Source organism: Fistularia commersonii, chromosome 36 (genome assembly GCF_037954325.1).
Source record: "Fistularia commersonii isolate RoL2024-O1a breed Wild chromosome 36, RoL_Fcom_v1.0, whole genome shotgun sequence".
In the NCBI taxonomy this organism is placed as follows: Eukaryota; Metazoa; Chordata; class Actinopteri; order Syngnathiformes; family Fistulariidae; genus Fistularia; species Fistularia commersonii.
In genome coordinates this window covers 5,561,764-5,584,536 of record NC_141319.1, presented here as the reverse complement: position 1 = coordinate 5,584,536, position 22,773 = coordinate 5,561,764, and the positions used below count along the sequence as shown (strand labels likewise).

The following is a 22,773-nucleotide window of genomic DNA, read 5'->3' as shown; positions in this document are numbered from 1 at the left end:
TAACTCTGTTGTCTATTTTCATCCCTGTTGGTCTCAGCCCATTCGCATCTTGTTTATTTTTACCATCGCTACTTTCACTGTTTATTATCTCATCCTTGTTTTTGTTGTCTATTCTCACCCTTCCTGTTTTTTTTCCCCCATTCTGTTATCTATTATTAGCCTTGTTGTTGTTGTTCTCTCTGTTATCTATTTATTTATGGATGTCTTTTTCTCTTTTAATTGTCTCTCTATTTACATGTATTAATATTTATTGATACTATAAGAAAAAGAATAAGAATAAGAACAACTTTATTTATCTCGAAGGAAATTGTTGTGCCAGAGTTTCAAGTAAAACATGACAATAATAAATAATAGTAGGAAGGAGGGAGAATAAGAAATAAAATTAAAACTATAAAGTGTCAAAGTCAAGGCTATAAAGTGTTTTAAGGTCTTATAACTGTTACTCTGCTGTGACAAAAGAATGTCCTCTATGGGGACCAATTAAGTATATCCTATATTAATATTTGTGCGTATACGTGCATAGAAAGTAAGTATTTTAGTTATACTCTTTATGTAGCTTTTTGATTGTTATCTATATGTATATTTTTTGTTTCTCCCTTGAAACAGATTTGTTGCGTAAATGTATTTGTTAATGGAAAAAAATAAAAAATAAAAAATAAAGGAAGTCGGTCATGGGGGGGGGGGGGGGGTCGTGCCGGAACCGGAAACCCGGCCCCTTCCGGATCCGGAAGTCCGTACTGTCACGCAGTGTGGGGGGGAACGATGTAAAGAACTGCGGGTGGGGAGAGGGAGGGGGGGGGGACGCGTCGTGACGTGGGAGGGTGGAAAGGGTTTGGGGGGGTTTTGAAGACATCAAGCATCATCATCATCATCTTCATCCTGTGAGTCACGCAGAGTGACTGCGGCGGACGTACCTACACACACAAACACACACGCAGACACACGCAAACACAAGCTAAGGGCGTCCGGGCCCCGCACTCACCCTGGAGGTCTCCTTCAGGTGGTACCGGCACAGCGTGTGGTCCAGGTCGAACCCGATCACGTCGCAGTCGGACAGGCGGAAGTGCTCGCTCATGGTGGCGATGTTGCGGTTCCGTGCGGTGTCGTGCGGGTCCGACCTCCCACACAAACACACCCCCCCCGGATCCCCGCTACCTCCCGGCGTGTGACGCTCCGGTGGCCCCCGCCCCTTCCCCTTCCCGTCCCCCGGATCGGTGGTCGCTCCTCGGCCGCCGCGGTGAGGACGACGTCGGTGGAAGTCGGCGGCGGTTGAGCACGCACGAGGAGTCGCAGCTCGCGCGCCAGAGGAAGGCGGCTGGGAGGCGCTTCCGGGTGTCGAGGAGCCAGTGCGCATGCGCAGAGGTTTTTTTTTTTTTTTTTGAGCGAGCTCTGTTAGCCTCAGCATGGGCTAGCGCCGTGTAAATAAATGAAATAAATGTTTGTAGGAATTTATGTTTTTTTTTCAGATTTTATCATTATTTCCTCGTTCTTATATATTTTCATTTCATTTTATTGATTATTATCATTATTTCATTGTATTATTCATTCATTTTATTGCACCTTAAAATTACAATAGCGCTTTTCAATTTCTAATTTTATTTCTAATCTTATATCTAATTCTATTTCTATAAATAAATACTTAGCAGTTACTGCAGTTATTGTGCTCATTCAGAAAAAAAATAGGGCAGGATGATTTTCTATTTATTCTTTTTTTACACGGGTTTATGGCGCTCCATCGAGCCACAAATAGGAAAGAAAATAATGGCAAGAGTATGAAAAGAGTTTAATTAAAAACAAACAAAAACTGGATATCTGTATAATTGCACAATGGGTGAAGTGAGAACCAATACAGTTCAGTTCGAATATATATATATATATATATATATATATATATATATATATATATATATATTGTGTGTGTGTGTGTATAAAATTGCATTTTTTGACACTCAGTGACACTGTGCAGAACTGTGCATACAAACAGTACACACACAAAACATTTTGCATGCACCACATCACAAATGCTAGAAATATTATTGAAAAATATATATTAATTGTACCAAAAAAATGAATTGCATTATATTACAAAAAAAAAAGAATAATATGCTTATTATTTATTGCTTTGGTTTTTTTTTTCCTTATTACCTGGCTTCACTTTGGACAGCGAAATAAGAATTTTTGATTGTACAGGGAATCAAGTTTCCGGTCCGTACATCAACAATAAACACTTTGAATCTTGAATAAACTCAATATAAATCTGTGATTTGAGTCCAGTGCGGTAAGAGTGCTAAGCGTTTGTGTGCATGAGTGCGGAAGAACTCCTTCCTTTTTGCAATTATTTGAGTGTGTGAGAGTGCAAGTGTGTGTGTGTGTGTGTGTGTGTGTGTGTGTGTTTGGAATCAATGAAGTATCTCTACTCTACTTCTATGACAGCCAACATCCGTCCATCTTCCAATCCAATTAACCTGCATGTTGGAAACCCATGCAGACACGGGGAGAACATACAAAATCCATACAGAAAAGTCCCCTCGTCGGAATTGAATCAGGGTCCTTTGTGCTGTGAGGTGAAAGCGCTAACCACCGCGCTGCTTGATGGGAGATCTCATGCCATAAATCTCCCACGTATTGTTTATTTTAGAGGATCTGAGGGGGACGCATGAAGGGAAAGTAGTGCCCATTAATTCTGACTTGTGTGTTCAGGAAGTGGGTCACTACAGCACCACTATAAATAGCCTTCAGAACAGGAAGGCAGTACGAACTTATTTTAATTTGGAAAAGTGTGTTTAAATATTTGGATGTATGTGAATCAGCAAAGACAGTATTTTAGTGATACTCTTTATATGGCTGTCTGATATTTGTATTGATGTAGATTTTTGTGTTTCCCCTGGTTAAATAGATTTTTTGTGTATACAGATTTGTTAATAAAAAAAAGGATAGGTGGAAGAAGATGGATGGATGGACGGATGGATGGATGGATGGATGGATGGATGGATGGATGGATGGATGGATGGATGGATGGATGGATGGACGGACAGACGGATGGATGGAGGGACGGATGGATGGATGGATGGATGGAGGGAGGGATGGATGGATGGATGGATGGATGGATGGATGGATGGATGGATGGATGGATGGATGGAGAAGACGACTGCACGGAATGGATATATGGATGGACAGACGGATGGATGGATGGATGGATGGATGGATGGATGGATGGATGAAAAAGATGACTGCATGGAAGAAGATGGATAAATGGATGGACGGACGGATGGATGGATAGATGGATGGATGGATGGATGGATGGATGGATGGATGGATGGATGGATGGATGGATGAAAAAGATGACTGCATGGAAGAAGATGGATATATGGATGGACAGACGGATGGATGGAGGGATGGATATATGGATGGATGGATGGATGGATGGATGGATTTCCCATCGGTCGGTTGGGAAGGGTGCATTGCAGTTCCAGTATTCGACCACTAGAGGGCGCACGACTTCACCTGTGCATTCTTGAGCCGCTCCCCACTCCTCATGCAGGTGCAGGTGATTGGCGCATGCGCCGCTCTCTCTCGCACACACATACACACACACACACTCACAACCTCACACACACTCGCACCTGCATCACCGACACATCGCGGGAGCGTGGATTGAGCCGCGGGCCGCCGGCAGCCCGGAGCCGATCATGGAGATGCAGAAGCGGCTGTCCGCCTGCTGGGAGCGCTTCCTGGCCTGCTTCAACAAGCCCGGCGCCTCCGGCGTCAGGCGGCCGGACAAGGACCGACCCGACGCGGGGATCGAGAACCCCGGCGCCGATGACCCGCCACGCCCGCAGATTAAGTGGAGCGCGTCGGCGCCGGCGGTGGCGGCGGCGGCCGGAGCCGGAGCCGGGGAGGGCGCCTCGGAGCGCTACGTGGCCCTGTACGACTACTCCGCGCGTACCGGGGAGGACCTGAGCTTCCGAGCCGGGGACACGCTGGAGGCCCTGGACAAGAGCGCCGGGGACTGGTGGTTCGCCAAGGCGCTCAGCGGGATCTCCGCCTCCAAGCAGGGATACATCCCGGCCAACTACGTGGCCCCCGTGGAGAGTATCGACGCAGAACCGTGGGTATTATTCACACACACACACACACACACACCAAAAGCACAAAACAAACGCACACATGATCAACTTGTCTATTTCATACCACACACACAAACACACACTAAAGATATACATACATTTTCAAAACAAACCCACACATGATCAACTTGTCTGTTTCATAACACACACACACACACACACTAATGATATACATCAATTTTCAATACAAACGCAAACATCATCAACTTGTATGTTTCACGACACAGTCAGATAGATACGCACACACACACACACACACACACACATACACGCGATAAAGATATACATCCACTTTCAAAACAAACGCACACATGATCAAGTTGTCTATTTCATAACACACACACACACACACTAAAGATATACATCCATTTTCAATACAAATGCACCCATGATAAACTTGTTTGTTTCATCACACACACACACACACACACGCACACACGCGTGCGCGCGATAAAGAATGTAGGCTTATATCAATATTTTGCACATTACGATATAAATACAAACATTTCGTACATACACACACACGATAAAGATAGACATACATTTTTCAGAAGAAACGCGCACATGATCAACTTGTCTGTTTTTTTTACAGCACACACACACACACACACACAATAAAGAATTTAAGCCTATATCAATATTTTGCACAACACCATATAAATAAAACATTTCCTACACACACGATGAAGATCTTCATCCATTTTCATGACAAACACACATGATGAACTTGTCTATGTTTCATAACACACACACACAATAAAGATTGTAGGCCTATGTTCATATTTTGCACACGATTGAATATACAAACATTTCACACACACTTGCATTTTAAAAATATACATCCATTTTCATAAGAAACAAATGCTTAACGTATCTATTTTTCATAACAGACACACGATAAAGATTGTAGGCATATGACAATATTTTGCACACGAATCAATATACAAACATTTCATGCACACACACTCATGATGAATATGTTTGTCAACATTTTGTAATAGACATAAATAAATAACATATATTACATACAATAATAATATAAAGCATCTTTTCATAACACACACACATCTATTTAAATGTCTGTCTATGTGTATTATGAAATGTTTCTATACAAGTTTATTGTGTGTATGTGATGAAAAGTTTATATATATATGTTAATTTTGTGTGGAAAAATAGGTGTGTTATCCCTAAATTCAAGTTTAATGGAGTTCCAAGTCTTGGAATCAGCTGTTTTGGCGACTAACGTGCCTCCAGGGATCAGAGTGGGTTAATAATTGTCCAGGGCCACCAGGAAACGCAACCCTGTTAATGATTCCTCAGTAAACCCTCTCCATCCACCTCCAAAGTTTGAGAAGTTTCGACAGCGGGCAGGGAAATGATCCAGCATCTACTCTGTGCAAATTAACAAAAAAAAAAAATTCCCCGTTCCACTCAGGTTTTTCCTGTTTGACTTACAGTGATGATACTAAGTATAGGGCTTGCCTGTGCAGAGGAACACAGGAAGACAGACAAGCAGGTGTTTTCCAAATCCGTGGAAGAATCCATCACTCCCTCGGATGTGTAATACAGCTCGCAATTCTACACTTTAAATAAAATTAAATAAGATCTTCAAATAATATCAGTTTATATATTTTTTTAAATTTTAAATCAAACCACTGTAACTAAATCGTGAACTACCGGTTTTCCGCTGCGTCACGTCTTCTCATCCGCCTGTTATTATTTTTTTTTTTCTTTCTGTCTTTATTTTATTTTTTGTTTTTAAATCTGGATGCTTTTATTTTGAAAATCAACCGGATGTCACGCTTCGACGTGGGCTACTTCCGCCGCACGCTTGCCGCTCTGTGACAACTTGACGCGTTGGAGTTCAAACACTAGTTGCATGTTTGAAGCTGCGCCCTTATCATTATAATTATTAATAGTAGTATTATCATTATTACTGATCATATTTATGTTATATTATTATGTTATCTGATTAAAAATACCCCCATGATTTATTTTGGATAAACAAGCAGCCTCACTCCCTGCAGCTTCACTCACTTCCTGGTTTCATCAAAAAAGCTGATATGGACAACAGCCCCTTTGTAAGAATAAACACATTGTTGAGCTGTTTCCTGATTCACCCTTAATCTCCCTCTGCCATTCGCCCCTTATCTTCCACTTAAGTGCTATTATATACAAATGGCGTGCAAATTGGCGGAGAGCGTCACCACACCTCCAGGTAGCTTCAGGTTTCCGCTCCCGTTTCGCTGACAGAAGAGCGGTGACAACTCCGAATGGGACGCGCTTTGGAACAATTCAAAGTTGTGATTTGAAATGATGGTTGACGCCAAGAGGAATTGAAATAAGCGCGTTTTGATCGTCCATTCTCACGGAGGACATATGTTGGGATGCGTCGCCGTTGAACGGCTCAAAACGAGGGCTTCCCCTCCGTCGAATTCTTGTCGCGGCAACTGGACTTCTTCACCCGAAGACGTTTCGGCCCTCGTCCGAGAGGCTTCTGCAGTTCTGAAAACGCAGAATTTCTTAAAGCGAAGAAGCCCAGCTGCCGCGAGAAGACGATTTCGATAAGGTACATGTTGCAGACTCACAGCGGTCCCTTACCGGCGCTGTGCAGAGGCAAAGCTTCTCCAGGAAGTGCGGAGTTCTTGGAACCAAATTCGAGGCGGCCAGTGCTTCGAACGTTCCTGTCCGAAAGCAGGAATTCTCGTCGAAATCTTCTCGTCTGGCAACTGGACTTGAAATTTTTCACTTGAAGACGTTTCAGCCCTCGTCCAAGAGGCTCCTTCACTTCTCTAGGATGACGGGTGAAACATCTTCAAGCGAAAGGAGTCCAGTTGCCAGACAAGAAGATTTCAACGAGAATATAAACCCGTTTTATAAACCCATAAACACTTTATAGCCTTGACTTTTACATTACATTACATTGCATTGCATTTGGCAGACTTACAATAGAGGACATAGGGACTGCAAATACACGATGCAGAGGAAATATACAGAACAGTAAGCTTGGGTTAGTTAATTTATTTTATTTATTTTTTTTGACAAAGACATACACAAACGTACACACACACACACTGCCACACACACTTTATAGTTTTATTCGTATTCCTTATTCTCCCCCCTTTTTTTTACTGTTAATACAATTTCCTACTATTATTTATTATTGTTATTTATTATTTATTATTTATTATTGTTATGTTTTACTTGAAATTCTGGCACAACAATTTCCTTCGGGATAAATAAAGTTGTTCTTATTCTTATCCTGGACTGGCGCTCATCGCCACACTCTGAAATTATGGACTTCTTCCCAATAATTCTCTGTATGTTCTATTCCTTCTGTTTTTTACTTGTGAAGCGTCTTTGAGTGTCATGAAAAGCGCTATAAAAATCCCATGTATTATTATTATTATTATTATTATTCTTTTTTATTGCCTCGCCTTTCTAAGTTCCATCAGATAGAATCCCGTCATGAACCCTCTCTGGCCTGATCCGGATTTGTTCCCTGGATTCACGACTTCCTACCCAAAGTCGGGAGGAATTGTGTCCCGAAATTGTCCCGAGTTTTCTGATTATTCCGAACTGGTCTTGCAGGTGGTATTTCCCCGACACGAAGAGGCAGGACGCCGAGAAGATGCTGCTCGCCGTTGGAAACCAACAGGGGGCCTTCCTTATCAGGAACTGCGAGAGCCAGAAAGGAGAGCTTTCCCTCTCAGGTGAGTCGGAATTTTTAATCTATTTATTTGACTTTCCAAGCGCGTCCCGGCCAAGACGGGCCGTGATGCCGGCTTGCGAGACGATCTGCTCCAGCACGTGCTGTGCGAACATAAAAAAAAAAAAAAGTCACGTTACTGGATCACAGTAACAATCATAGAAACCCACGCGATCATAAAAACCTCATAGCTCGGAGTGAACATTAACAAAAAGACACATGCAAGACTTTCAGACACTTAACGCTCTCAGCGAAGAGACCAGAGAGTCTTCCACGGCTAACTTTTCCGGAGTCAAGCCGAGCTCTTCAGGAAGAAGACCCAAAAGTCGCCTTGTAAATAAATATCCGCCCAAAAAAAAAGCCCAATTCCCCACGAGTATCAACCTTCTTCCTCTATCCCCTCCCAAATCATTTGAATTAGCCCTTTTTTTTTTTTTTTTTGTCAAGTCAATCCATCCATCTTCCCCCGCTTATCCGGAGTCTGGTCGCGGGGCAGCAGCCGGAGCAGTGAGGCCCAGACCTCCTTTCTCCGGCCACATGGTCCAGCTGCTCTGGGGGCAACTCGAGGTGTTCCCAGGCCAGCCTGAAGACGTAGTCTCTCCGGCGAGTCCTGGGTTTTCCCCGTGGCTTCCTCGCAGATGGACGAAGGCGTCCAGAAGACATCCTGATGCCCGAGCCGCCTCGTGACTCGTCTCGATGCGAAGGAACAGCGACTCTACTACGCTGAGCTCCTCCAAGATGACCCAACTTCTCACCCTTTCTCTAAGGGAGAGTCCGGCCACCCTGCGGAGGAAACTCATTTCGGTAGCTTGAGTCCGCCATCTCATTCTTTCGGTCACTACCCACAGCTGGGGACCATCGGTGAGGGCGGGAATGTAGCTCAACCGGTTAATCGAGAGCTGCTCCCTCTTCACCACGACGGACCGGTACGGAGTCCGCATCACTGCAGACGGTGCACCGATCCGCCAGAGATACTTGAACTCCTCCACTTGGGGCAGGACTTCTTCCCTGACCCGGAGTTGGCAATCCACCTGTTTCCGGTTGAGCACCATGGTCTCGGATTCGGAGGTGCCGATCCTCATCCCGGCTGCGAACCCCTCCAGTGAGAACGGGAGGTCGCGGCCCGATGAAGCTAACGGAACCACATCATCTGCAAAAAGCACCTGGAAATTCTGTCCATAAAAGTTACAAACAGAATCGGTGAGGAGGTCAAGTATTGTTTACATGCCGCCCAATCACAACCCAGTTGTCTGAGGACGCTTTCCACGTAGAGCTCGTTCTTCAAGATGATCTAAAGAAGCCGCCACATTCCCCCATGAGCAAGCAGTCGGCGAGGGCGTGGAAATCTATGGGGCGATTCAAGATGAACGTGGGCGGCCTTCTGCGCTAATGATTTCATGCTAATAACAACAGTAGCGCTAACGGGTAGATGCTAGTAGCTGACATGATACAATAGTAGCTTTGAAAAAGCTGCAAGACGACTACTATCGTGCACTGATGAAGGGATAGGAAGAGTGGAAGGAATGAGAGAGGTGCATCATGGCATGTCCCTTAGCTTAGCAAGCCTATGACAGCATAACGATGGGCTAGCCTCGTGCTAACTGGAAGCTTTCTCTCAAGGAAAGGCTTTAAACCTTGGCTTGTGACATTGTTTGATCTGAGAAGCTGCTCTGCAGAGTTTTCTGAAGGTGTTCAGAAAATGTTTAAAGTTCTGCGTTTGTTGTTTGATGTTGTTTGATGAAGCTAAAGATGTTTTATGTGAAAGTTTAAACTCTATAACAGGTGTTTTTGGATGCGGCTTACATGAACACATTCTGCTGCCATCATAGTTCGGCTTTTAATGCTTGGACAATTTGTTGTTTTTCTGGAAGGCTAACTTTAGCATACCATGTTTGGTGTCAAAATTTTTTGAAAATGGCATTGATGTGGATTCACCGCGATCTAATGGCTTCCCGGGTACCATGACTGGCATTCGCTTGACTTCTTTATTTTAAGACAATGAGACCTTTAGGAATGTCCTCGCGGGCCACAAAAAATGACGAGGCGGGCCACTTTTGGCCCGCGAGCCTTGAGTTTGACACATGCTCTAGAAAAATGCTCTGAAAGTGGTCTAAATTCTTTAAGTATTTATTTGCTCATTTGACTTGTGGTTCCTCGTGTCTGGCGGCTCTTGCAGAATTTAGTTAGCCTGGAAAAACAGCGCCTGGGGAGATAGCCAGATGACCCATTAGCGGCGAGGCTAACCTGAAAGGATTTTCTACGTGTGTCTCAGACTGACGTGAATGATGAGCGGTGACGTCGGGGCTAGCGTGCGGCTGGAAGGCATTCCCAAGGTAGTGACGGCAAACTGAAGTCATGCTAGCGTTTCCCCAGAGGAAGCAAGCGTGTTCACATTCCTCCGTCGCGCATGCTAACACGTTTGACCTCACCCGGGTCGAGTGATTGATGCTCGTCAGGTCAGCAAGTTAAATAAACAAATGTCTCATGACCCATAAAAGAGGCGGAATCTCTTTATCTCTGGCCGGCGTTATCCTCGTCGTTCTTTCCGCCAAGGCCGAATTCTTTCCATGCTCACTCACCTCGGCCTCGGGTGGTGACGGATTTCACAACAGACCAAAGATCCAGCCAGGGAGCCTGAAGACTTTTGCATTGCTGCAGTTCAATCAGCAGTTGTCAATAGCCGTCAATAACCTTTTTCAGTTCCTAGAACAGTGGTTCTTAACCTGGGTTCGATCGAACCCCAGGGGTTCGGTGGGTCAGTCTCAGGGGTTCGGCGGAGGTCGAGACACACATTGGTGATGACATCACCGGCTGCAGGTGATCACGCTACATAGCTCGGCCTATCCGTGCCGCGGGGATTTTGGCGCGCTCAGTTGTAGTTCCTTGTGACTGTCGTGATGGTACGTCATGTGATTTCTTTCTTGATATTTTAATCCCTTCATACTAATTATGTCGGGCAAAAAAAGAAAGCGGTCGGAAGAATACGTACGGTACGGATTCACATGTATGACGGAACGCGATTGGAATCGATGTCCTAACTGCGGGATTTGCAAAGACAAGATGAGCAATTCTAGTCCGGCACCGGCAAAACTAAGGGAAGGCTTCCTTCAGCTGCATGGAGATGGGAACTACAAGAACATAGCGCTTGCTGAATTCAAGGTGAAGGGAGCCAGATTCCATGAAAAGGCTACTCCGCCTGTTCTTTGTACCCATCGACGAACCGATCCTCGATCCAATAAAGAAGGGTTCGGTGAATGCGCATGTAAAACAGGTGGGGTTCAGTACCTCCAACAAGGTTAAGAACCAGTGTCCTAGAACCTTGTCAGGAACAAGACTCGCTCTCCATGCATTTGGACAGCAAAGGAACCAGGGACCAAGAGCCATTCTAGGTTGTTTTACAGTCCATAGGGACTCTTCTCACGTAGGCGCGCCCATTACCAGATGCTTCTTTTGGACAGTGGAGCACCATTTTTCACGCCTGTTCTGGTCACCGGTCAGATGTCTTCTTGCGACAAATGTACAAAACCGTCGAGAAACTGACCGATGAGGAGGTCCAAGCTCTTCTGGCCTGCTACGCCACGGAGGGGTTTCCGGGACTCACAGAGGAACGTCAACATTTTTGGCCAAAATAAGTCTGAGGTTTGCTAACGGTGGGCTTTTTCACACAGCGAAAAGATAAAAACATCTCAACCCATCTGGTAGTCCATGGTTTTTACTCCCGCCAGGTAGAACATGAACACGATAGCTGCTTCAACCTCCATGTTGTCGACTTCCTCTTCCTGGCGGTGGTTTGCTTTTGAGTGGCGCTCAAGTTACATGTTGTCTGTGGAGGTTCGCAGTCATCCAGGTCACGGTGAATACTTGTCGAAATCTTCTTGTCGTGGCGGCTGGACTTGAATTTCTTCACAGCCCTCATCCGAGAGGCTTTTTCAGTTCTGAAAAGTCTTCAAGCGAAGAAGTCAGGTTGCCGCGACAAGATGATTTTGACAAGGTACGTGTCGCAGACTCACAGCGGTCCCTTACTGCCTGTGGGGAGGGAAAGCTTAACCAGGAGGTGCCTAGTTCTTGGAACCAAATTCGAGGCGGGTAGTGCTTCGAACGTTTCTGTCCGAAAGCAGCTATTTTAAGAATATTGCTGAACGTGTGCTTTGGGGGACTCAGTTTGTGTGGCCTTGGCCTTGCAGTGCTGGACGGCGGGCGGGTGAAGCACTACAAACTGAAGAGGCTGGACAACGGCCACTACTACGTCTCGAAGAGCAAAGACTTCAAGACGTTGCAGCAGCTGGTGCAGCATTACTCCAAAAGCGCAGACGGCCTATGTGCGCGTCTGGGTGAACCCTGCAAAAAGGTAACCCGGTGAACCTTTGTGCACGATTTGTCCCCCCGACCTCCCCCCAAAAAAGATTCAAACTCAGGATTTCTTTCTTCTTCTTGCAGATGGAGGCTCCACAGACGCACGGTCTATCCTACAACACGGTGGACCAGTGGGAGATTGACCGGCGCTCCATCAGGCTGCTGCGGAAGCTCGGCGCAGGCCAGTTCGGGGAAGTCTTCGAGGGCCTGTGGAACGACACCACCTCCGTGGCGGTGAAGACTCTCAAACCCGGTACAGCTCTTTATTTTTTTTAACTCTTTCCACAGATCGTTTCACTTCCTCAACACAATGTCCACCGTGATTGAGGTTGGAGGAGCAGCACCTCTGCTGTGGAGCAGCTAAAGGGAAACAACAAGTTGGCCAAAATGCAGGGAAGTCTGCAGAATAAACATAAATTATTTAAAAAAAAAAAGTTAAAAAAAGGGCGGCGAGGTGCTGGGGGTAGATTGATTTTCCTTGGATCCGAACATTCCTGGTTTGATTCCTGCCTCCTCCGAATGAGTCGAAGTGTTGTTGAGCAAGACACTGAACCCCTATCTGCTCCCCTGGCGCAGCCAACTGCTCATGGTTCATCCATGGTGGGTTAAACAGAGAAGGTACTTCCCGCAAGGGATTAATGAAGTATAAATTATTATTAGAAACAGCCTCGTATTCATTCGATCACTCCTTAAGGACATGTATGCTCGCTGTGAGGCAGTGGTGCGGTGTGCGGTAGGGGTAACAGAGAAGTTGAAGGTGGAGGTGGGACTCCATCGGGGATCATCTCTGAGCCCCTTCTTGTTTGCAGTGGTGATGGACAAGCTGACAGACGAGGTTAGACAGGAATCTGCATGGACCATGATGTTTGCAGATGACACTGTGATCTGTAGTTGAGGATAATCTAGAGAGGTGGAGGTATGCTCTGGAGAGGAGAGGAATGAAAGTTAGTCGCAGCAAGACAGAGGATGTCGGGTGGAACAGTGAGGCTACAGGGAGTGGAGATCAAGAAGTTGGAGGACTTCAGGTACTTAGGGTCAACAGTCCAGAGCAACGGAGAGTGTGGAAAAGAGGTGAAGAAGTAGGTTGGAATGGGTGGAGAAAAGTGTCAGGGGTACGAAGAGATAGAAGACTATCAGCCAGAATGAAAGGAAAGGTGGACAAGACAGCGGTGAGAGCAGCCGTGCTGTATGGACTAGAAGCAGAAACAAGGACCAAAATACAGGAAACAAAGCTGGAGGTCGCAGAGATGAAGATGCTGAGGTTCTCTTTGGGAGTGACCGGGATGGAGAGGATCAGGAATGAGTCCATCGGAGGGACGGCACATGTTAGATGTTTTGGAGAGAAGGTCAGAGATGGTTGGGTCATGGACAGAGGAAAGAGAGTGAATATATTGGTAGACAGATGCTGGACTCGGAGGTCTAGAGGAAGACCAAAGAGAAGATTTATGGACACCGTGAGAGAGGATATGAAGGTCGTTGGTGTGAGAACAGGTTTGGATGGAGAAAGTTGATTCGCTGTGGAGACCCCCTAAAGGGAAAACCCGAAAGGAGAAGAAGAAGAAATAGAGACATGAAGTCATTCACTCTTATGCACACGTCATATAGACGTAGTTATTCACATGCACGTTGGAAGAATGTGGTGATTCAGACAAAGCAATAAATTCCTACTTTGTGCACTCCGCTCACCGCAGCCATAAGATCGACTGACGACGACACGAAACGATGCAACAACACTAAACCGTACCAGACGTACTAGCAAACACTTCATATACATGTTGAGATACAAACACTGACCCTCTCATTCACATATCAGATAAACAAACCGTATTTTACAGACTATAGAGCACACCTGAATATAAGCCGTACCGGTTAAAAGTAACTAAATAAGTATTTTACGTACATATAGAGGTCACACTTGTCTGTAAGCCACATTGTAACATGAGATTTTTACGCACAAATTTTTTTTTCTAAACTTTAATTAAACACATACCGGGAACATCCACAAATACGTACTGGAAATGCCGATTTACACGGCTGAAGAAAATGTCCATCCATCCATCCATCCAATTTTCTATCCCTGCTTCGTCCTGCTCCAGCTGATCGCTATCTTGGTCTTCCTCCTGCGCGCTAAAACCATCAAACTCATCTTCTTCTGTGTCGGAATTGAACGGCCTCAGAATTTCAGGGTGAATTCATCGGTCCGATGTGACGAAGCTCGTTCGCCCCCCCCACCCCCCAAAAATCCATAAATTAGCCGCATCGTTGTTTAAAACGTGCGAAAAAAGTAGCGGCTAATAGTCTGGAAACGACTCGGTCACCGACACGCTCCTTCCCATGTCTGGATTTACGTATGAACATCTTGCGTGTTCATGTCGATCTGAACTTTGGCCATTTTTCTGTAAGAGAAATCAAAAAAATGGACCTGACCAATGACCGGCCAGACTTCTCCAAACACCGACAACCGTATCGATTTTAAACATCTACTCCCGGGAAGAACATTGGTCGAACATCGGAACGACAAACTGGGCCATTGTGGAGATTTAACCCTGGCGTCCCCTCAGGCACCATGGATCCGGAGGACTTCCTGAGGGAGGCCCAGATCATGAAGAGGCTTCGGCACGCCAAGCTGATCCAGCTGTACGCCGTCTGCACCCTGGAGGAGCCCATCTACATCATCACCGAGCTGATGAAGCACGGCAGCCTGCTGGAGTACCTGCAGAGTAAGAACCCCGGAGAAGCCCAGATCTTTTTTTTTTTTGGTCTTCAGCCTCAATATACAGTATACCCTTGTTTTTTGCCGGGGTTACGTTCCAAAAAGAACCCGTGATAGGCAAAATCCGTGATGTTTTTTTTTTTTTTTTTACAATTATTATACAATTAAATACTCTATTATACATTGAAAAGAAAGAACAAACCATTTTACAGGCTCACAAATAAAAGTACTGTACTTTAGAAACGTTTTTTTCCAACAATTAACTTCTGTACTGTACTGTCAAATAATAATTTTAATCATCAATGTGAACAGAAGGCTTCAAATTGCGGAGATTGGCTCCGCCCACCGCGACCCGAGTGATTGGATTAAACGGGAGAAAATTAAAAACGATTATGAAAAAAATTGCGGACAGTTGCAACCCTTTTTGCATCCTTATTAAAACTTATTGCTGCTGTTTTGGAATGAACGGAAGATTCATTCATTCCTTCCATTAATTGTTTTTCACGGGGGTTACGTTCCAAAAAGAACCCGTGATAGGCAAAATCCGTGAAGTAGAAACCTTTATTTTTTTTTTACAATTATTACACAATTAAATGCTCTATTATACATCGCTGCTGTCGTCCTTATGTTTTTTTCTTCCTTCTTTATGGAACGAACGGAAGATCCATTCATTCCGTAATGCCGACCTACAGCCGCATAGCTTTTAGCTTCCCTTAGCATGTCCAGAAGTTCAACTTTATCTGCGATAGATAGCATCTTCCGTTGCCTTTTGGGCGCTTTTGTCGCTCCAGAGCGTTTTGTCAACATTATGGGTTTTAGAGAAACTGGAAATCGCAAGAGAATTTGCACGTACGTCATGTAAATTCGGCAAGCTGTTTTACGTACGTGTACATATTAAACCGCAACGTTATTGACGCACAGGTAGAGAAGAAGCGGAGTGACTTTTTTAGCCAATCAGAATGCAGAACACAACGCACCACGCGAAACCGTGAAAAGTAAACCGCGTTCTAGAAAGGGATCGCTGTATTTCCCGTTTGTCGCGTTTCGCTTCAAAGCAAGGATCATACCGATATCCCGTTCTGCTTTTGGCGACTCACTGCCCGGCTTTTTCACGTTTCAGAGGACAAGGGCAGCACGCTGGTCACCTCTGACCAGCTTGAAATGGCGGCGCAGGTGGCGTCGGGAATGGCCTTCCTGGAGTTGCAGAACTACATCCACAGAGACCTGGCGGCCAGGAACGTGCTGGTGGGGGAGAACAACATCTGCAAGGTGGCCGACTTTGGCCTGGCAAGAGTCTTTATGGTGGGTTTTGCGTACCTTCCCTCGAGTCACGAGAAGTACTTGATAGAAACATCTACCTCGGCCATTTTGTCGAACCCCGTCCAGCTCCCGATCCTTCACGTTCCCCCGGTTGTCTTTTCCAGAAAGAGAACGAGAACGTTTACGAAGCCAGAGGAGGCACCAAGTTCCCGGTGAAGTGGACGGCTCCCGAGGCCATCCACGACAACAAGTTCACCATCAAGTCCGACGTCTGGTCTTTCGGAATTTTGCTGTACGAGATCATGACGTTCGGTCAGATGCCTTACCCGGGTGAGCCCCCGCTACTCCGTTAGCCGTATTTCCCGCGAGTTCAACCGCCCGCTTCGGCGCCGCGGTGGAACGAAACGTCAAAAGCAGCTTTGCGGCGTAAACAGAGCGCTCGTTTCTATGTCGGCGGGAAAGTTGCGAGGTGTTCCATCGTCCTCGGCAAATCACCGCGAGCCGTTCTCTCGTTGCCGTGGGCGATGTTAAAGTGCGTTCCCTAGAAATGTATTGTCCCGTGGCGGCGCAGCGGTTAGCGCTTCCGCGTCCCTGCTAGGTTTCCAACAGGAAGCTTCTCCTGCGTGGGTTTCCTTCGGGTTTTCCGTTTTCCACCAACAGTCCAACGGTGTGCAGGAGGCTCTGTAAGTGATCCTGCACTCGACCGGTCCAGGATGAACCTCGCCTCTCGCCCAGTGACCGCTTGGGTTGGCATCCGGCGGCCCTGAGCACAGAAACAGCTTAATGGATAATGAATGTATCCTCCCGCTGCACCGCAGTCGCGCACACTGTGTCATTTCTGCATGCCCGTTGTCCTGGAAGTGCAGTGCAATCCGGTACAGCGGCACCTTGGTTTAACATTTGAGTGCTTCTGGAGCAAATCGATTCACGAACAGGATTTGCTTTTTCGCAATCGCGCGTCCGTCACGCCGTAGATTCCGTCGTTTGGAGCTCGGGGCTTTGCTTCTGATTTGTTTTTCTACTTATTTCTTTTACTGTTCCGGCGGTTGCCATGTCACCGTGGGTCCAAAGAAAGCAGCTCGAGATGGATTGAAAAGCAAAGACGTGAAAACCATAGTTGTGCGAGATCGTCGGCCTGTTCCTTCCTAAAAGAACATAAAGGCGTTGTGGATGAATACGAAACGATCATCAGCATAGAGAGTAACTTTTCCAGGCTGCGCTGAGCATAGAATGACTAAATAGTAGAGAAAGCTCTGATTGGGCGGCTCTGGAATGCATTGATCCATCTGGAATGCATTAATCCATCTTTCATTGTTTTCTGTGGGCGTATTTGTTTTTGTTTATTTTGGTCACAGAGTAAAGTTTAGAAACGGATTATATTTGTGAACTGAAGTTCCTCGGAATGTGTACTTCAACGCAAACACCAGCGCTTCCTCCTGGACTGGATCTTTTAGGTCCCTGTTACTGAGATCTGGGTTCTAAGTATCTCGCCGTATCGTTCTTTCTCCGAGCGGCGTGGACCACGTCGGCGGTACCGGCTCACCCCAAAGAGCAAACATCGTATGACATGCCACAAAACTGATTCATGGCTTGTAAATGTTTCTTTCGCTGTCACCGTGGCAACAAATGCATTGAAAGAAGGTGAGAAATAGCAGCGGAGGATCGACAAAACTCCCCCGGATGTGTTTTTACGAGCGTTGCAACAAGAACGGGTCAACGGCCGATGGGTGTCGCTTGTAGTTCACGGCGACTTATTGATTCTCCGCAACTGGTCGGGTTCATTCGGGCTCTGATAAAGCCAAAACATTCAAAAATGATAACAATTATTTATGCTAATCCCATGGGATCTTATATGAAGTACAAGTTCATCTGGGATTCAAACCCTTGTGGCACCTCAGGACTCACCAGGGGCAAATTGGTTTTTCGCCGAATGATTGTAAAAATGTTAAATGTAACTTTATTTTCCGTTTTCTTTTGGGCATTTGGACTGTATTGCTGTCGGTGGCCATCTTGCTTTTTTCAAATTTTTTGGCTATGGTGTTGATAAATGGTTGCGGCAGTCGTCGCTGCATCGCCACCGACGGGCCCGGTAGCTCCTTCGTCATTTTCCAAATGCCGATCGCTGAGCTTCGTCGACGGACACGCGGCTGAACAAAACAACCGATGACAGACGAGTCATCTTGGCCTCCTATTGGTCGCTGTGCATGTTGTATCACGGAAGAAGGGAGGCGACTCCGGCCTCGGGGAGGCCACGTTTCTGTGCAATTTTATCAAGATTTAAAAGAAGAAGGAGAAGAAGACCACGTTCTTTGAACGGGTTGCAAAGAAACATCACAAAAGTGCGTTCCTGGAATGGATCACGTGCATTTTTTTTTTTAAATAGTTCCTGTCAAGCGAGGAAAGACCTCATTTTAAACACCCGTCCAATAGCGAATTAGCGCTCGCTATCTCGCTTAACTAACGGTATGCCCAATTAGCCAATTAGCATCAACATCGACTCTGACAAATGTTCGGTTCAACTGAAATCAGTTACTTATGAGTTTAGAAGTGCTTTCTTGACTCTTGGAGGTTGTTTTAGGTAGCAGCTAGGCCAGGGGTGGGCAATTATTTTGGCCACATTTCATATTTAATTTTTATGCACGGGCTACCTAGGTATCATGTAAATTGAACAAAATGAACATTGTAATTTAAATATTTGAATTTTTTGGCATTTTATTTCAACTTTAGAATCATTAATGATCACATAAATGTACCGACATTATTTGGGGGTAATCATCCATACAAACTCAAACACAAGTAAAAAAAATAGGAAGATTCTAAATTCAATATCGATTGAAAATACTTGTTAAAATATTCCAAGAAAATTGTTTGGCGGGCCGGATAAAAAAGCAAAACGGGCCGGATGTGTCCCGCGGGCCGTAAAATGCCCAGGTCTGAGCGAGACATTAGCGGAAGCTCAACGCCGATATTTCTTTTAATTTGAACGTGGACGTTGTCAAAAAAAAAAACGGCGAGACGAAGGAAACGTCGGATCCGTCGTGACGCCGCCATCTTTCTCTTCCAGCCATGACGAACCTGCAGGTGGTCCAGAAGATCCCCATGGGCTACAGGATGTCGTGCCCGCCCGGCTGCCCAAAAGTCCTGTACGACATCATGATGGATTGCTGGAAGGAGCACGAGCAGGACCGGCCCACGTTCGAAACCCTGCAGTGGAAGCTGGAGGACTTCTTCGATCTGGACGTGACCTCCTACGACAACGCCAACCGTTATTAGCGCGCCGGTCGGAGCCCGACGAAGGACGCGACTTCAACCATATCGCCAATGACCCCAACGCCATTTACAGTGATCTCACGCTGCGTTCAGAAGAAGACTCTTGAAATGTGTGTTATGACTTAAGCGAGGAGGTTCGTACCAACAACATGTGTTGTTGGTATTGGCGCCTGAAGGCAACACACACACACACACACACACACACACACACACACCACTGCAGGACAGGAGAGGGGAATGTTGGTCGGACCTGACGGACCTGTTCTCCTTGATGACTGCATACCTTGCGTTCATTCCACTCTGCAGACGACTCAACCCCGAAACATTGCCTGAAAGAAAGCTGAGTCCCTCAGAACTTGTACCCTCAACCCCCCGTTTTGTCCGAGAACGCAGCCGTCGAAGATCCTCCTTTTGGGCTCCTGTACGAAAAATGTGAAACGGTGAATATGAATTTGTTAGTCGTACCCAAAAAGAAGCAATACTTATTTTCCTTTTTTTTTTTTTTTTTTTTTTCTTTGGGCCGAGAGCCAACGAGTGACGCCACGAGGAACAAGACAACAATCTGAGTTTCCCGTTAAGGACTGGCCGGCCCGCTCTGCTTACCAGAAGGGTGCAGTTTGCCCTGGATCATTTCTGCCAGGATTTTTTTTATTATTTTTTTTATTTATTTATTGTTTTTTTTTTTTTTCTCCCCTTGATAGCCTCCAGGAAGTTGTTTATGACGTCCAAATTTGAGACAAAGTCCAATGTGTCTCCAGACCTGTAAGGAAGGGCTGTGTTCCGGGTCTGGGTGTTATCCACGGCTTCCCGCCTGGGTTGAGTTAACAAAACCGGGTTAAAGTGAGAGTAAAACACAAATGGGCAGGTTAGGTTTAAACTCCAGAACCACTCCAGTGGTTAGTTTGGTTGTCACTCGACCCCACCTTAACCGTCACCTTCTCTTCCCATTCTGGACTATGTGTCCGTTTTGATTTATTATTTTTCCCCTGTGTAATTGTTTGTGAAAGCTCTCCTTTTATTGCAACCCTGTCAGTGTTTTTATATAATCACATTGTACCATAGACCTGTATTTTATGCAGAAATTATTAAATGAACTGATAGTTGATTAGTTTTGCTGCTGGAGTGCGGCGGGTGGGTTTGCGAGGGGGAAATTCTTGGTCACGGAAAACCCTATTTGGACGTTCTGGTGTGAAACCATGAACCAGGGTTTTGCGTACACGGCATCGCCAACGCCGGCGCCGTGAAAAGAAAACATATTCACCATCTTATACTTGCTAATGCATTGAGAAAGAAGGTAAAAAGGACGGCGGTTGCACGAGGAAGTGGCGCAGAAGTATGTTAGAGTGCTGCAGGCAAAAGATTTCAAGTGTCCTCGTCTCCCACTGTGCAGGACTGTCTCAGAAAATTAGTATATTGTGATAAAGTTCTTTATCTCCTGTAATGCAATTACAAAAACAAAAATGTCATACATTCTGGATTCATCGCAAATCAACTGAAATATTGCAAGCCTTTTATTATTTTAATATCGCTGATTATGGCTTACATCTTAAGAAAACTCAAAAATTTAAAATATTAGAATATCATGAATATCATTTTTTTTAATTGCATTACAGAAGGTAAAGAACTTTATCACAATATGCTAATTTTCTGAGACAGTCCTGTAGTCACAGTGAAGCTAAGCGCTACATACGCTTTGTCGTATTTCCTCGTCTTAGCTTTTGGTTGACTTTCTTTCGTGTGATTCTCTTCGTCTCTCTCCGCCTTTCTTTCCATACCTGTAAAAAATGTTCATGTCGTCCCTTGAGGATTTGTTTACTGCACTTTATATCGCAAAAAAAAAAAAAAAAACCCTAAACCATAGAGCTAATACTCCTAGCGCTAATCTGACAATGAGATTTGAGAAGGACTGGTTTAGAGACACTGCCAGGAGGCAGAGGTTGGAGGACGGAGAGGATCGAGGATGAGTCCAGCGGAGGGGCTGCACTTGTGAGATGTTCTGGAGATAAACGGAGATGGTTTGGATGTGGACACAGGAGGCACGCTGAAGATCTGGGTAGAAGGACGCCGAGGTCGGAACTGCAAGGCAGGAGGTCTGGAGGAAGACCAGAGAGGAGGTTTATGGATGGAGGGAAAGAGGACGTGAAGTTAGTCGGAGTGAGAGGAGATGATCGGCTGAGCAGCCAAAACGACGAGAAGATAGCTAGGGTGCTAGATATGAGGACACACTAACATACTCACCTCTGGCACTAGAAGGGAATTATCAGTACCGAAGTCCTGGCTAGCTAGCCGCTTAGCCTGGCTGCTAACGTTCTCAGGATCCCTTGTTTATAAAAAGCAGATTGAAAGAAAACGTGATCAGATGCCAGTTTCTCTCTCGGGGCGGCGCTGCTGTTTTCCACCCTTGTTGCCTTGCACTTTTACGTCTTTTTATTTAACCGTGTTCCCTCCTACGTTTAATATTAAACGGCGTTGTAAAACATGATAAGGCTTTACCGCTTATCGGAGCGAATCTGGCACTTTATATGTGTGTGTTCATATTTTTGAGTGTGTGTGAAGGGACACAATCAGTGCCTGCAGGAGGCGCCCTCTAGTGGCACAATGGTAGAACTACACCGATGAGAGTTTATCGCAACTCCCTTATTGGAAATTCTATTGAAATGAGCCTGTTTCCCCACTTTTATAAACAGATAAATAAGATAAATATAGTTGCGGTCCATTTTGGGTCCCAGGAGAAGGTCCAACTGCTCACTGTTTCATCTCGTCGTCCAATCAGAAAGTGAGAAACACGGATTGAGAAGAAGGCGAAGGATGATTGTTGGATGGTTGTTGGTCTTTTGTTCACCTGCACCGGGAATCCACTGAGATTGGAAAAAATAATACTGGCTGTATTTCAGGTGACTTACAAATAGTCCTTTTTTTAGGAATTTGTTCTTCATTCATTCATTATCTGCACTGCTTTTCCTGCAAACGGGCCGCTGGAGCCTTTCCAAGCTGCCATTGGGCGAGAAGTTGGGTTCATCTGGTCGCCAGTCGATTTAACCGTTCACTCTCTCGTCGTCCTGCTTTGCCACCGTGTTGAAGGTTAACTGTCTCCAAATTTCCTGCCAGACTTCTATTTGTACAGCAAATTATGAACAACCCTCGCTACTTTGCAGATTTTTTTTTTTTTTTGCAATTCCGTTCTCGCAATTTATTGTTTTTCAAAATTTTTTTCGCAGTATTTTAATTTTTTTCTTGATTAAATAACCATATTCTAGCCTAAAAAAAAACAACAAAAAACAGTAAAAAATACAGTAAAATTAAACTAAAATAAATTTTATGAAATAAAAAAATAGACCAGA

General features: G+C 45.3%; 2 protein-coding genes across 2 annotated transcripts in view; one reads left to right on the top strand and one right to left on the bottom strand.

The window, feature by feature from the left end:
* nt5dc1 (5'-nucleotidase domain containing 1) overlaps positions 1-1,308 on the bottom strand; it is a 76,226-nt gene extending 74,918 nt beyond the window's left edge. Inside the window, exon 1 of the mRNA XM_086143403.1 lies at positions 983-1,308. Within this exon, the coding sequence (XP_085999529.1) occupies positions 983-1,075 (93 nt within the window). The 5' untranslated portion in view covers positions 1,076-1,308. The remainder of the gene's footprint in view (positions 1-982) is intronic.
* A 2,320-nt stretch (positions 1,309-3,628) lies between these two features.
* Positions 3,629-20,535, top strand: frk (fyn-related Src family tyrosine kinase). Its single transcript, XM_086143178.1, has 8 exons — positions 3,629-4,108; positions 7,719-7,840; positions 12,021-12,184; positions 12,274-12,442; positions 14,751-14,909; positions 16,023-16,204; positions 16,327-16,492; positions 19,227-20,535. Exons 1-8 carry the CDS (start codon positions 3,690-3,692, stop codon positions 19,433-19,435), a joined length of 1,590 nt encoding a protein of 529 aa, XP_085999304.1. The 5' UTR covers positions 3,629-3,689; the 3' UTR covers positions 19,436-20,535.
* The last annotated feature ends 2,238 nt before the right edge of the window (positions 20,536-22,773 follow it).

Excerpts from the sequence above, each read along its gene's own strand:
- frk (XM_086143178.1), top strand. The coding sequence starts at position 3,690 with ATGGAGATGCAGAAGCGGCTGTCCGCCTGCTGGGAGCGCTTCCTGGCC. Across the intron at positions 4,109-7,718 it reads GAGAGTATCGACGCAGAACC|GTGGTATTTCCCCGACACGA; the intron begins GTGGGTATTATT and ends CTGGTCTTGCAG. Across the intron at positions 16,493-19,226 it reads CGGTCAGATGCCTTACCCGG|CCATGACGAACCTGCAGGTG; the intron begins GTGAGCCCCCGC and ends TTTCTCTTCCAG.